This window comes from Varanus komodoensis, unplaced genomic scaffold, assembly GCF_004798865.1.
Source record: "Varanus komodoensis strain SLA01 unplaced genomic scaffold, ASM479886v1 scaffold19, whole genome shotgun sequence".
Taxonomy (NCBI): domain Eukaryota; kingdom Metazoa; phylum Chordata; class Lepidosauria; order Squamata; family Varanidae; genus Varanus; species Varanus komodoensis.
Genome location: NW_025335550.1, coordinates 16,390,218 through 16,406,340, shown reverse-complemented (window position 1 = coordinate 16,406,340; position 16,123 = coordinate 16,390,218). Strand labels below are relative to the sequence as shown.

General features: G+C 39.3%; 1 protein-coding gene across 3 annotated transcripts in view; it reads left to right on the top strand.

The window, feature by feature from the left end:
* The window catches only part of SLC24A2 (solute carrier family 24 member 2), a 102,077-nt gene that overhangs the window by 65,287 nt on the left and 20,667 nt on the right, over positions 1–16,123 (top strand). For 2 of the 3 annotated variants that reach the window (XM_044427930.1, XM_044427929.1), the window contains exon 5: positions 11,670–11,720. The exons of the other annotated variant lie outside the window; for it this stretch is intronic. In XM_044427930.1, the coding sequence (XP_044283865.1) occupies positions 11,670–11,720 (51 nt within the window). The remainder of the gene's footprint in view (positions 1–11,669; positions 11,721–16,123) is intronic. 3 annotated transcript variants of the gene reach the window in all.

Genomic DNA, 16,123 nt, shown 5'->3' with positions numbered 1-16,123 from the left:
CCAACCGCCCCCACAAAAAAAGAAAAGAAAAGAAAGAAAGAGAGAACCTTTAGCTACTATCCCAGCCATGCTTGACTCCCTTTAGAGTGCACATTTTGCTGCTTAAAGTTGTGGTAGTGTCCCCTCCACAATTTGTAGAAGACCCTGCCACGCCTTGCATCTTGTATAATGTCTGCAATTGTGTGTGCGCGGGGTGGGGGTGGTTTCAGAACAATCCCAACTTACCAGGACCGAGGACTGAAAATGACACCTTGCCATTGATGCATAGCTCAGCCAGCCCCTCCTATTGCTGTTGAGTCCAGCATCCAAACCAGCTAGAAATAACCATTCAGCTAACTCTGAGAGGCTCGTGGACCCATCACATATATGTATATCATCACTAAGAAGCATTTACAACTGTAGAAGTCCCTTTCTCCTCAGCCTATGCTATACTTGCTAGAACGATGCAGAGAATCCTTCTACCCCATATAAGCATCCCTTAAAGCATAGCACCCCCTCCTAAACCTCCCCCTCGGTAGTCTCTCAAAACATTCCTTTCCATAATCGCACCCTGCCCTACAAGCCAGCAGCCCTGTTCATTGCATTTTCCATTTAGAGCCAACAATCTGCCCTGTCACCATCTGTTATACAAGCAATGCCTAATAAGGCCTTCCAAGGAAAAGGAAATGACCAAAGCCTCTTGCTTTTCAAGAGAAAAAAATACTTGGAGTAGCAGCACATTGGGATCTTCCTGGACACACTAGCCAGGAATTCAAACTCAACGACCTCAACAAAGCAGCCTAGAGCCCCGCAAGCTGAGTCCAAGCTGAGGCAATCCAATGGCTTTCCATCCCCCAAATGGGTTCCTCGCCCATCCCTAGCCTGATCTGTCAGGTGCAGTGTGGTTGTTTTTACCTAGCATATTCACAGGGTGGCTTAGCATGTCGCGTGAAGATGGCCAATCTGTGTGGGCTGTCAGCCTGAAATTCCCAAATCACTTAATCTGGAGTTAGACCCTTTGACATGAGAGAAAAAGCAAGTGTTGGTTTATTGATTACAGGTCTCTACGGTGATGAACTGTGGCTAGATAATACATTTTGCCTGAGATTAATTACAGGTTGCTCACTTCCTTATTGTCTTAGTACATTTCAGTAATGTCTTTCTGCCCAGATACTGACCTGAGGGTAGGTAAGCATATCTGCAGTTGCTGTAAAACAAAAAAATACTGATCTATATATCATACCTGGGAAAAAGCAGGCAAGCCACTTCAAAATGTACCTGTATGTCTTTCTGAACACACTTGTCTCATTCACATAGTACATGATTTTATATCCTGATTTTTTTAAAAAATAGATTCACATATAGAAATGAAGGATTGAATTCGGACTAGGTCACAAGTCTCTTAACATTGATTTCACTGTGTCTCCTCTAAGTATGACTAAGATCCAAGCCATTTTCAAAACCTCATTTCAAAAAAGGAATTACTCAAAAGATCATTGGTTGGAGGTTTAAGTTTAATTTCTGGCATCCCAAACATTTCCTCAAATACTATTCTATTTATTTCCTGGTGCCAGTTTTTTGCAATTTTGTATCCAGATGTTCCTTTTGCTTCCTTCAGAAAAAAGATGCATACACTGATGGAAAAATAGTTGAGAATTGCAAGAAATATCATGTGGACATTTGTAAATCCATCCTTTATTTAGAAGGAGACATAAAACCCTTTCGACTCTGCCCTTGTCAAGTACGCAAGGAAGAAATGGAATGTCTTTGGCGTTAAGACATCATTTCTGATTGAATCCCAACATATTTTTGTTAGGAATCTTTTGAAGTGTTTTACTTCAATATACATACAAGATCATTTAATTTTTTTAAAGACAAACATCAAAATGAGATTAATTTAGAGATAATAAAAGTACCAAGATATATAGATGAAAAACACATTCTGAGCTGCCAAAGATGTTACATTTGATAGGTCTGTTTATGCCTATCCTAAGGCAAAGGGACTGTAGCTCAACTCATCAGGATTCTCAAGATACAGCTTTCTGTTTGAAAGATCAAAATGACAGAAAATTGAGTTTGCAGCTTTCTGCCTCATATAAATTAGAAATAAATGGCATTCTGATGGTGCAGTTTCATGCAATGGCAAGTGCATTTTTCTGCATGGAAAATTTTATTTTAGAATAATAAAGAAGCTTTTATTACAGTATGTACTTCAATAAAATTTTCAAATGGGGCTTAAAATGTTTACTTTGGGAGAAAACCAAGATAATTTTTACAAGGTGAATAGTTTTGTTATTTCTCTTCTCCTTGACAGTGGCTATTGTCCTTTAAATCTCTAGGTGAAGCATGAGAAAAAGTTGTGACTCCTTCAACCCGTATAACCCTGTCTTCCTATTAGTGAAGTTAACGGGCTGCATTGGATATCTCCTGGAAAACCATTATTGTTTCATTTCATTTTATTTTATTTTTAGAAAAAAGCTACCCCACTTTTCAGCCACCAAGATGTTTTCTAGGTTACAGCCACACACAAAAATTTAAACAAAAATACATAATGCAGTAATACATAAAGGACATGAATTAAATCAGGAATGCACAGAAAGTTGATTGGAATCTACCTCTTAATCACTGAATGATATGGAATATGTCAATAAGTATCTATTTTCTGTTCCCCCAGTGGTTTAACAGGAACAGCAAAATGTCTCTTTTCCTTCTTCCTCCCGCCATGCCATTTCAACAATACTTTTGAAAAGAAGTAAGCTGTTGTGGGTGAGGAGTGAGTTTTTGTTGTAGTTCTCAAAAGAAATTATTGCATTCAAAGTGCGCATCTTTTGCTCTTGTCTCCAGCTAGTAGATGTCAGGGTTCTAGTAAAGAAGAAAGTAGATCCTGCAAGCATGGAGTTTACCCATTCCTGAATTAAATATTAAAACAACAGTATGAAAGAGTACAAAGCTACTGGATCATTTTAAAAATACATAATCAATAATAAAAGAAGTTCAAATTCAATGCATGGAGGAATAAAAGTCTTTGCTATCCTTCTAAAGCTCAATTTTCATAATCTGGCCAGAAGGCCTGCTTCTGTGTCTCCATCTCCATATCTTTGTGAGTGGTAGAACATAGAGCAAGGTGGGGAATGTTGAACAAAGTAGGATCATGTGACAAGAGAGGTCTTGTGATGATCTGGCCACAAGCTGTTCAAGGTCTGTAAGCAAAAATCAGTTGTACCCCAGAAATGAATGGGAAGCCGAGGCAAATGCAAAGGAGCTGATGCAAAATGTTCTGGTGAACACCAGAAACTGACTACCTGCACACAGAAGGGGTTGTGGCAGTCTAATCTGGGTATGGCTGGACCATTCGTGACCAAGGGCGTTATGAGCATTATCAAGGGAAAGCAGCCAAGCCAAAACTGAGCAAAGATGCTGTTGCTCACAGCCTCACTCAGGCCTCCAGAAAAAGGTTTGGATCCAGGAGTACTCACAGACTGAGAGCTGATCCAATTTGATTTCCATGCATAGCCATTGTATAACAATTGAATAAATTATATCATGTGCCTTGATAACTGCCAGAAGAACAGAATTGCCTTATCTTCATATTCAACATATAATCAGTCAGCTGGTCACTCCACAGTTAAATGTGCAGTTGTATATTTTTCCCCAAAGATGTCCATTTATACACACGTTCAAGAGCCCATGTCTACTCTATAACAACAAAACTGACACTGATTTCTCAGCATATTTCAAACGGAGAAATGATTTTTGCTCTTGATTTTTGTAATTGCTCTCAACAGGCAAAATACAGGCCTTTTTCTATTAGGGAATTAATGATGAGTGAAAAGGGGAGGGAGAAATACATTCTTCAGATTTGGTGCTCCATTTGTATAGCAGTCAAACTCACATTCCCTGACAGGACAGGACAGGACAGAACTTAGGACAGGACAGAACTTACTTGACCTGCACGAGAATATGGCAGGTCTGGTACTGTGAACGTGTAACAGGAAAACTTTTATGAAGTGTTAGAATTGCTCCTTGAACCTGCTGCATCTACCCTAGATTAAATTAAACCCACTGAGTTTAACCATGTACTTTGGGTGAAAAGAAAAACTTGCATGGGCATGTTTATTTATTTATTTTATTTATTAAGAGCTTTTGCATGCCGTCCTATTATACAAGATCACAGGATGGCTTACAATATTTAAAAAGACAATTAAAACAACAATTTCAATAAATAATAAAATAGAACAAAACAATAAATCACAAAACAAACAGCAATTAAACTTAAAAACTATTAAAGTTTTAAATAAAAAGGTTTTGGCCTGGCGCCGAAAAGAGTATAAACTTGGCGCCAGGCATACTTCTCTGAGAAGTACATTCCAGAGTCTGGGCGCCACAGCAGAGAAGGCCCTACTCTGAGTTGATGACCTTTTTACCTCTCTTAGAGAGGGTTCCTGGAGTAGGGCTTCTCCCATAGATGTTAAGGGGCGTGAGAGCATATAAGGAAGGAGACGTTCCTTCACATTTCCTGGTCCCAAGCCATTTTGGGCTTTATAGGTCAAAACCAGCACCTTGAATTGGGCCCGGACTTCAACTGGAAGCCAGTGGAGCTGGTGGAGGACCGGCATTATGTGAGAGTAACGGCCAGTCCCCGTCGGCAGCCTGGCAGCTCTATTCTGTACCAGTTGCAGTATCCCAACTGTTTTCAAGGGCAGCCCCACATAGAGTGTGTTGCAGTAATCCAAGCGGGAAGTTACCAGAGCATGTATCACTGTTGCTAGGGAGTGCTCATCCAGGTAAGGACGCAGCTGATGGATCAGTTGAAGTTGTAGGAAAGCACTCCTTGCCACCGCCGCCACCTGGAACTCCAGTGACAGCTCTGGGTCAAAGAGTACTCCCAAGCTGCAGACCCTGTCCTTTAGAGGGAGTGCAACCCCATCCAGAACTGGGTCAAAATCACCCACCTGGAGACCTGCACCACCCACCAACAGGACTTCCATCTTATCTGGATTGAGGCTCAGCTTATTGGCCCTCATCCAGCCCATTACCTCAGCCAGGCACCGGTTTAAATAAAAAGGCTTTGGCCTGGGGCCGAAAAGAGTATAAACTTGGCACCAGGCGTACCTCTCTGGGGAGTACATTCCAGAGTCTGGGCACCACAGCAGAGAGGGCCCTACTCTGAGTTGATGAGCTTTTTACCTCTCTCCGAGAGTGTTCCCAGAGTAGGACTTCTTCCATAGACCTTAACGGGCATGAGGGCACATAAGGAAGGCGATGTTGTCATTTTCAGAGAAATGTGGCATTAACACTTGCCACAAGGACTCATGGAATACAGCTAAAAAGTTAGTATCTGTGACCAGCAGCTAGTTCTGTAAGAATATATGACTACTTACTTCATCCTGCACTAGCATAAGTTGGTTCTTGAAAAACATCTTACCAATATGTATCTCATTATGGTTCTCTGGGTGGTTGTAAGGTCCTGTGATTCAGTTTTCTTAGTTCTTAGAAATGGAGATTCAGGATGTGTTGATAATGTTGCACATCCTCTGTGAAAATTGCACCTGTTGATGTGTTTCCAATTTATGAAGAACCAAAACTGAATCCTCACCAGTGTTAAAAATGGTACATGTTGAATACTGTGAATTTTGATCATGATACCAAATATGATCCGAACTTATGGTGCTAATGGGGCAGAGGGAAAAGGTGTATGCTTAGGACCCTGGGGCTAAATAAGATACAGAATAGTTTCTCTGTGGATTGTGTGTTGCAGTGGAGCACATTAGAAGTGTCCATCTGCTTTAAGTTGCAGCCATAAAGCATCTAATTACTGGTTGCTTGGCAAAATAATCTTGAGAAATATTTGGGACTTTAAACATTGCTTTAAACATCCTAACCGTATAGGTCAGTCTTCCGCTAAATGTGAAGCAGGATGCATTTACAGACAAATGAATTTGAAATGTTGATTAATGTGAAATTGCAAAATAAAATTGTCTTGCTCCAAGCTGTTTAAATACAATGTAATGACAGTGGGTTGAACCCAGAGTTTTCATCTGAATTCTGCTAGCACTGGAAGAAGCATGCAGGACTACATTTTTCACCAGTTCTTTTTCCTTCAAACATGGAGAAGGTAAGAAGAGGGATACAATTCGGCAGGTGGAAGGAAGTGTTGGTGAAAATTGCAATCAGCTCCCTCAGTGGGGAGTCCCTACTGGATCCTGGAGTCCTTCAGTTCCTGGAGGACCAGGTTTCTGTTCACATTATTTGAATGGGTGAATTCATACCTTTAGGATCAGAATTTTAATGTAATCTAACAATAGGCTCAAACTACTGTGATCTCTTTAGCCTTGAATGAATGATGCTGGATAATTAGCAGTGCAAGTGAGTTATGTTTATTTTGTCTCAGTATCCTCTTTCCTACATGTTATACTGCTAGCTTGAACCCTATTGTGCTTCTCTTGTCTTGTCAATTCTATCAGAGTCATAATATGATTAATTTCAAAACAATACTGGATATCTGGTATCTCTTCCCTTAAATAATGGTGTTCTTTCTGTGGTTTGGGTCATATAGTACAAAGTCTTTTTCTGTCTGTGTCTTCAGAATTGTCTTGAATTTCAGTATATGATTTGCCTTCCCAAATATTTCTTCTTTTCTAATAAGTGGTTTCTGCAAATATAATTTTAAATTATTCCTTCACAATTTTTTGGTCTATCATGGATTCGCATTTCACCTTTCTCATCCACCTCTCAAGCCCTCCTCTTTTCCTTAGGTCATGGAGGGGCAGCATTAAGATAAGTCATCTTTCTAGGATCCAAGGAGTGCTAGATCAAACAATTAAATATCTGACCTGGTTTGAAACCCATGGTTTGCCCTAACCAGTTTTTTCTGGGAAATGATTGAAAAAAGGTATATGTGTGTTTTTTAAAATCCCTTGGTTGTTGTTACTCTAATGCATCACATACTCCCAAATGCCTTTATGGTACTGTAGCACTGACATGTGGAACAACTCTGGTTTTTTACCACTCTTGCTTGCCACCTCTGTATCTCGACAAACCACTCCATGGAGAACTTGGGTTTGGGGTCACATGTAATCACAACTCATGGTTTAAACAACCCAGAGTTCACAACTCCAAAACAAACAGTAAGTTCTTTTTCTGGGTTGTTCATGGCTAACAAACCGTAGTTTGCTAGCATGGCTGATTTTACATATCATGACAACCCAGAATTCAACAACACATACCAGGGTAGGGATGTGCAAGAAAGCCATTTGGGCATGACTTCCCAGACTCCAGTCTACCTTGCAGTGGTCCTGACTCCCGGTTGCTGGTTAGCACTCCCAGCATTTACGGTGTGCTCACCAGTAATTGTGTCCCATTGCTGCACAAGCAGTGCCCCTCTTCAGTGTGCATTCCTGGCACTGCCAGCTGCAACCATTTGAAGCACCTCTTTGGGCAACTGCACCTGATGGGAAAAAAATGCCAGTTTTTAAACTGAGGCTCCATGAGCATTGCAGACTTTCTCTTGGCTGAGCTTGCAGGACTGGGCCAAGCCCAAGAGGAATTCTGTATGCTAGAGGGATGGATTCTGAAAGGGTTCATCCCAGCCCTAACCGTGGGTTAACAGTATTTGCCAACACAGCCATTATCTGCATCTCAAGCCACTGCCATTCCCTTGTAGTAAGAAGTGGGAGGCGACAGGGCAAGAAACATCTTAAAGAAAGAGCCATGTAGCGTGGAATGCCTTCGTTTCAACAACACTCTGAATCCCATACACGTGCCAAAAATGCAACTAGTGGAGAACCAATCCATGTCACAGTATAGATCCCATAAATAACTCGAGTATCTATACATAAGTGAGCCATTGATGTGCAGTTCAGTCCTCCTAATTTGAAGAAGATTGTGTGACAGTTGCAGACGTATAATTCATAACGCCCATCAACTTACATGAAAAGAATATAGCACTGTGCCTGTCATTAACTCCAGAAAATACTAGAGGTTTTTTAATTTCTAAAATAAATTGACTTTAAAGTTGAGTCCCTACTTCCCTGCACTCTGCAGATAAGCAAAAAGACACCATCCATAATATAGAAGTACTACCCCCTTCTCCATTGCTTTCCTTCTTAAGAATCCATTTAAATGTTCTGGCCCCTCTTGTCAAATATCATAGGAACGTAACAGAAGTGAACCTTATGTCTGCTTTCTGAAACAAGCTCCATCAAGACAGTCCTGTCCTAATGGGACTTGGCTGGCGGACAACATTATAAGAGAATGTGTTCCCTTCTTCCCTTAAAAGGTCTCCCTTAGTCATTCCAATTGATTTTAAGCTTGAAAAGTCTCATTTGTAAATGGGCTTAATATGAGATATAAATTGAATGAACAGTCTAGCAAATACAAGGAAGGGGCAGGCAAGATGCCTCTCATTTTTAGAATCCTCAACTCGATAGCAATAACATGGACACAATAGCTGAGATCTTAAAGCTATGGAAATGTGCCTGAACGAAAAGTATTTTTAGAGGATAAGGCACAAGAACAGTGGAAATGAATAGACTAAGAGCAAGCAGAAATGCTTTCTCGTTCTTATTTTAGAGGAGGGATGGACCACTACAGCCCGGTCTAAGCAGCAATTTTCCGCCACCCTAGATGCCCTTGTGGAGTTGCACTGCAGCTGCCACCCCAACGCATGTCAAAAAATAACTGGTGGTAAACACTTATACAGCCTTAGAAAAGACAAATTGACCTTGACATTTGGTTGTAGGCCTTTAGCTGGGGGAAAGAGGACAAGCCGCACAAGAATTTGGAGGGGCCATATGCATTCTATGGGCCTTATGCTGCCTATTTCTCGTCTAGATTAAGTGAAGGTGTCCTAAGACAGAGCAGGACTCTGGGGCAGATGGTACAGGGGCTTTACGCTTCCCTCTGCTATGATCAGAGCCATGCCTGCAATATGTATTGCCAAATTGTAGTCTATGGTGGATTGATGTTTGGCAGTACTTCGTTTAAGGTTGCTTGCTTTTTCTTTAAAGTAACCAATACTTTGGCTCTTAGTGATGAGGAAAGGTAGTATGCTTGTGAATAATTCATTTTATTTCCTCATGATTTTGCAGACCTATTTATTACAGCTCTATTTTAAATAAATTAGAATAATTCACCCACCAAAAGTATTGAAAGTATTCATTTTTGGGGTGGAACTTTAAAAATAGATTTTGGACAGTTTTATTTCCAGAGCTGGTTACATCATGTATCAGCTTCATTGCTTTGTTGTTACAAGATAAGATTCTATTTTAACAACAGTATTTCCTTTTGTTTGACAAATGCATGAATCTCTTGGATACAGACATGTTCCTAACCTATTCTTAATGAACTTTTGTACTCTGAAAAGAATCTTGGAAAATAAATCTTTGCCCTATAAAATCTTATTGTTCAGATTAGGAACAGTTATCCTCGCAAGGTAGCCCAGAACTATGTTTGCTAGATACATACCTTGATAGCTACCCTTACAGGGGAGACTTCAGAAGACCAGGCAGTGATGTGGGGCCAGTGTCCTATACTAAGTGACGTGACTACAAATCCCTATATCACCTCCAGGATGTCCTCTGGAAATTCCTTCCTGCTCTGGAGCTGAGAAGGACACATTGGGATTACTCAGGGAACTGTGTTTTGAGCTTGTGCCTCATACCAGGAACCTAGCATGTAATCCAAGATGGCAGCATGCTAAAGGGATTGAAAATAGTAGGCTGTTTCATTGGTTTTAGAGGAAACGTGGGAATGGAGAATTGCATTGTTTCTTAACAGCAGGTTATCATCTCTGGGCCACAATGCTTGTAAAGTTTGTATGAGAACGGCCCACTACAATTTTTGTCATTTAGACACTACTATGTGAGTTTGTATCCGTGGGCCAGTGGTTCTCAGACAGCATTGGTAATCCTTTGATGGGCTAAACAAGGATTCATGGATGAACTATTTATTTATCAAGTTGTCTAAATCCACACACTCTGTTCAGCTGCTATAATTCCGGATGCCATCTATTGATTCCGAAAATGCCCGATGCTGCAAACAGTAAGGGATGGAAGATGATGCTGGGTGGGCAGCCTCCATATACCCTGCTTAGAAACTTCCAGAGGTATCTGATTGACCACTGAGCAATTTTTTGAGCATTTTTTTCTCCTGCCTTCACACCCACCTAACTCAGCCTGGTGCTGCCCAGATCTTTTGGGCCTCACTTTCCAGCATTCTTGACTACTGCTTGCTGGGGCTGCTGGGACCTAAAGTCCAACATCTCTGAAGGGTATCAGGTTGGGGAAGGCTACTGTCTTGTCGTTCTTGCATTTTCATTGCAGTCTCCAGTGCTTAATGGTGCCACTACACACAATGAAAGATCACAGTAACCTTTTGGGAGGCCCTCCATACCACAGTCTCCCATTTATCATGGACCTCAGCCGACGTCAGCGATCAGACAGAAATGAGAAGATAATAAGATGTTGTATTCAGCTGTCTGAATTAAATTGCTTTAAATAGCCCTTTTCATTTTTCCTATGCTCCTTTAAACTTAAAAAATAGAGCATACTTAAAAGAGCAGAGCATATAATAAAAATAATACAATTATGAGGGAAGAATGAACAAAAAGAAATGAATGATGAAAAAGAAATGAAAATATATTAACAGCATCAACATTGGTTACTATGAAAAATTGGGAAAATGCTAAATAAATTGTATGTAAAGCACGGTTTAATAAGGTATGGTGCAAATAATTAGCATTTAAAATAAAGGAAGAGTTAGCAGGAAGCTAAATTTTGATTATTAGAAATCTAGGTATGATATGGAAATTAATATTCCTGTTTTATCATACCCCAACTATTTGACCAGGCTTAATGAAAATTCTGTTCATGAAGGAAATTTTATTATTTTCAATGAATTACTCTGCTCCTCCATCCTATTCTGTATCTGTTTATACTAGTTACTCTGCTTTTTCCCTTTAATTAATTTTCATTATCTGTTTATATTGTCAATCACTGTATAGATTTCTTTTTACAAAATAGAATAAACCAGGTCCTTTCCACATATATACTTTGCCTGCATAAGAGCAAGGAGAACACTTTTTCTAATTTATCAAATGAAAAGTCTCCCTAACCTCATTAAATCACTGACATTTTCATTTGGCTTCAATCATATCCCAGTGTATACTAAATGCTAGCTTTCATAGGTGCGTACTTGTAGATCTTGGACACCTTGCACACTTTTGATATTAAATAAATATGATAATGTAGTAAACAATTGTAGTTCATTTTTTAAAGACACCAGTAAAATATCATCAGTCTGGTTTATATATTGTTGGCATGAAAACCTCTTCCCCATAGCTTCTTCCCAGGCGTCTATGGTAACACCACTATCTCAGAGTAAAATTACTGTTGCAGTTCATTCTGCACAAACTTTTAGAGACCCTAGATAGTTTCAATCCAAAGGTTAAAATCTTACGAGCCTCTGGCATACATTGCAATACTTTGTGTTGAAACCAACATACACCAGATTATGCTAACTATAGAAGTAATTCTCCTGAAGAACATTATATTCCCTTCCAACCACTTGTATTTGGCTACACTGAAGAAAGATTATTGCTGTGAATTTTATTAAGAATGTGTGAAAGCATGTCAATTACCATGAATGTCTTCTGGTTCCTTATCTCTGTGTCTTTTACTATGATGTTATAGAGCTTGGATCATATGGAAAGCTAAAATATTATGACACAATGACTGAAGAAGGTAAGACATATTTTAGAATTTTTGTGTCAACTTTTTTACTCTTTAAAAAAATTATTGTTACTTTTTTCTCCTTTTTTGAGGCTTTTCAGTTCCTCTGCATGATTTCCCTGGCATAGTGTGATGTGTTACCATATTTCTTAACTTTTTTTATTAACACTTCTTAACATTTTTAATCAACATGTGTTGCCTTTTTTCTTTTATTGTCATACAGCAAAACCAGTTTTTTCTTTAAGATGGTACACATTTTGAATAATAAGTATTTATCAATATACTTTCCACACACTTAAAAACTATTCTTCAGTTAAATGTACCTTTCTTTATTACATTAAGATTCAAGAAGAATAGTTAATCTCATTTTTTGTCTCTGACATTTTGATTCTTCACAGATGCATGTAAATATTTATAACTTCAACCCAATACTCAGTAAATTAACTTGAATATTTTAATAGTGGTGAATTAATATTATGCAATTCACATATTAGTTAAAGTTTAAGCTTAGTGTGACCATTTTAACACAAACCCAAGGATTCTGACACAACTAGCTTTTGGTGGGTTGAATTTAATCTGCTTTCAAGCTATGTTCTAAAGATCTGTGGTGTTCTCTGAGAGTCTATCAGAGTTTCTTCAACAAGAATAATAATGACAGACACTGAAAAATTTTGCCCTCTGATAGCAATTTTCACCTACATAAAATCAGAAGAGTGAGTTGGCGGTCATACTTTCAGTTCAGGTGTAGTCCCGGTAAGCCCCAACAGGTCTGAACAATGTCTTCCATATACTGGGCCAGTTCACATGACATGACTGGGCCAGTTCATCATGGGTTGTGTAACTTTCAAGGTGCCATGGTATGTGCACTCTGCCATTTTGAATATTCAACATGCAACCAAAGTTGTTTTATCATGTGAACTTGTCCACTGAGAGTTGCAAGGATTACGCAAAGTTTCATAACTCATGGGCTGTTGCAGGATAGTTTAACCCTCTCATGACCAGTGGTTGTCAGGTTCACACAAGCTGACCATCCTCAGCTGGGGGTCGAATGTGCAACGTGGCACCCATGGCTGCTCCACTAACCAGTACTAGCCGCAACCAGGCCACTGAGTACATCCACAGAATGGCCCAAGAAACTTCTACAGCATTCTGTGGTTCTAGAGCAAATGCATTGTAGTTGTTCAGTAAATGAAGAGATACCTAAAACAATCTGCCAAGTAGAAAGCTTCAATTCCTCTGAATTAAATGAAATAAAATTAATAATGCCAGGCACTAGAATGGAAATACTGTTCTGGATCAAGTCTGGAATAAGTTTTGGAGAGCAAATCTTTATGAGTTACGTTTTCCTCAAGTGTAAATATTTGGTATTTGTAAATGTGCCAAAGAAATATACAAATCAGTTTCTTCACTTCATTGTATGTTCAACATCAGTCCAAGTATAAAGTTTTTACTCTGTTTTTTCTTCTTTATTTTTTAAATGTTTACATATATTCTACTAAATGGAGTAAATAGGATTTGATGGCTAAATTTTGAGTTTAATTTTGAAGTACTCCTTGGTAATGTACTATGTCGGTGAACCTTTGCAGAACCAAAGAAAAATTTAGTTGAGACCTTCAAATAAGACCATTGTAAGGAGGTGTCATTGCCCCAACAGTGCAAATGTTTTTGGCAGACCTCCAGTCCCATCATCGCTGGCCGTTGTCCATACTTGCTGGGGCTAATGGGAGTTGAACTCCTAAAGAAGAGCAGCACAAGTTGGGACTAGTCAACTCCAGTCTGGAGGGCACCAAGTTGGAACTAGTTTTAGGATTCTCAGTTCCCCTTATAATCCTAACATAGGAGGAGTGCATTAAAGGGAACCATCCTTTGGCTTGTACTTCTTTCTTCCAGGCAGCCTCTGAGATCAGGAAAAAAGTGTGTGGGAGTTGTGGACAGGGGAGCAGTAGGATGGACAACATTTGTGTTGTTGTCCCTGAAGTCATGTTGAACAGGCAGTGTGTTTTTCTACTCGTTTCCTGATGTAATGTGGAGTTCCACTCATAAGAATGTAGAAGTCCTGTTGGATCAGACCAAAGGCATATCCAGTCCCACCTCCTGCTCACACAGTGGCTAACCAGATGCCCATGGAAAACCCACAGACAGGACATGAGTGTGAGAGCTCCATTTTCCCTGCGCTGGTGTACACAGGCCTGGTTTCCAACACACTCAGAATCTGCAGAGAATAAGTGAATTGCTGCCCTCTGAGCTGGAAAAAAGTATTCATACTCTCATGTTACTCTTTGTGGTTTTGTGCTGGATGGATTTGAAAGAGAGAAAGTAACACTGTTCTGCAGCGCATGTCCTTTGTTTCCAGGGAATGGGATCAAAATAAGCTTTGCCGTATTTGTGCTTAGTTGCTTATGTAGAACTTACTCTAGTTTGGAAAATATTTGCCATGAAACAGAAGGTGGACCAAAGAATTATTTTTACAATACAGCCATGTCTATGAATAACTGATAAGCTTAAAGGAAGCCTCTGCTTCGGCCCTCCTTCCTAATTCTCAGAAATATGTTAGCAATACATGACAAAAGTAAGGATTAACCTTCCCATGAACGTTTCTTTCCCCTCACAAAAGCCATCCCTCTGATCCCCTGTGTTTTCAGAACTAGTACACACAGGGTTTGCGCTCATCTGCTTGGTTTTTGCAGCTGTGGCCGTAGCTGTAGCTGTTTTGCCCACAATGGCTTGCAGCACTGCGCTTCTGTCTGATACTTAAATCAAAGATACCTGCCTTACTGGCAAACTTTCTCTATAAACCCTTCAATCTCAGTTAGGCTATGTTCAGGTAGCTCAGAGAAATTCAGTATAGTTAAAAAAAAAAACTCTAGAGAATGTAATGCAACAGGACTGAAATTGTTTCTGTACCCATTGTGGCCTAGCAATGCAGAAATCATTATAACGTACCGCACCGTCTATCTCTGGGTAAGGAGCAACTGTCTGTACATCAGGTCCAATGGGGGCCAGAGCAGAACAGGTGATCTTGCACCTGCATCCAATTATAGGGTCAGATCCTAGATCTGTGTTGCTGCAGGCTGCTCACATTGCTTTGTGTACATTCACCCTTCACGTTTTTTTTCTTTTGTTCGTGTACAACTGAACTGTGAGAACTGTGCTCTTTTCACTGTGTGAGGAATTGAACCTGTTATGTTTAGCTTCGAAATTTCCATCACATTCAATGAAATGAATTACCAATCTAAATGTTAATAATTGTCTCTTTCTTCATTTCTTTCTTTTCATCTTTTAAATACTCTTTCTTTTCCTGAAGTTTAATATTTGCCTACCCAGTGAACTGCTTTTGCATTTTCTTGTCTTAAATGCTCCTATAGTCAAATTTAACGTCTATGCTAAAAACATTGTTCTGTGTAAAGCTAATAGTAACTTTAAAAATATTCAGAATTCTTTATTATAAATTAACAGCAATTCTGTATGGGTGCATGTTGCAACATCCAACTAAAAGGACAATTTCTATTGATGGCTACCATATTTCAGAGTTAATTATATTAAAATTTACATCTAGCCCAGCTATCTTCTCAAAAAATTATAAGCAAATATTATTCCCAGGCAACGTGATTATCAAGGAAAAAAATCTCTATAACCTTCCCTACAAGTATTAGGTTGTCAATCACTGCTTCTTCCTATAGTTATACCTGATCTATAGCTGTACCTAGATTCCCCCTCTCATTTTGAATGAATTGAAGAGCAAGCCAAGAGTAGAAATAAATGGTAAATTCTTCCAATGAAGAAATGTAAACAGTGGAATCTGTTTTTGGACCAATGCTATTCAGCTTACTTATACATGATCTGTAATTAAGAGGGAACAGTGAAGTGACCAAGCTTTCCAATGACACCAACTTATTCAGAGTAGTTGAGCAACAAAAATTGCAAGGAGCGCTGGAAGGATTTCTCCAGATTGAAAGAACTGGCACTAAAATGTCAAATATACAATGCAGGCAAGGGTAAAGTAATGCATGTTGGGGCAAACAATTCTAGCTTAAGGTATCAGCTACTGAAGAATGATAAAAAAAACCTTTGGAATTTGGTGGAAAATATTGATTTAATGTGTAGTGGCTGTAAAAGGCAAATTCCATATTGGATATAATTGGGAAAGGAATTGAAAATAGAACTGCTGCTATCATTCTCCCCCTTCCCCATCGATACTGCACCCACTTTTTGAATAATGCACATGGTTCTGGTCAACTAAACTAAAAGAAGATATTGTGCAGTTAGAAAAATTACAGAAAGGGCAACTAAAATGATTAAGGGGCTGAAGAACCTGCCCTGCAAGGAAAGCTTACAGTATATTTTATTTAAAAATTACAGGGAAATGTGATAGAGATGTACAAAAATCTGCACAGAGTGGAGGAAGTGGATTGGGA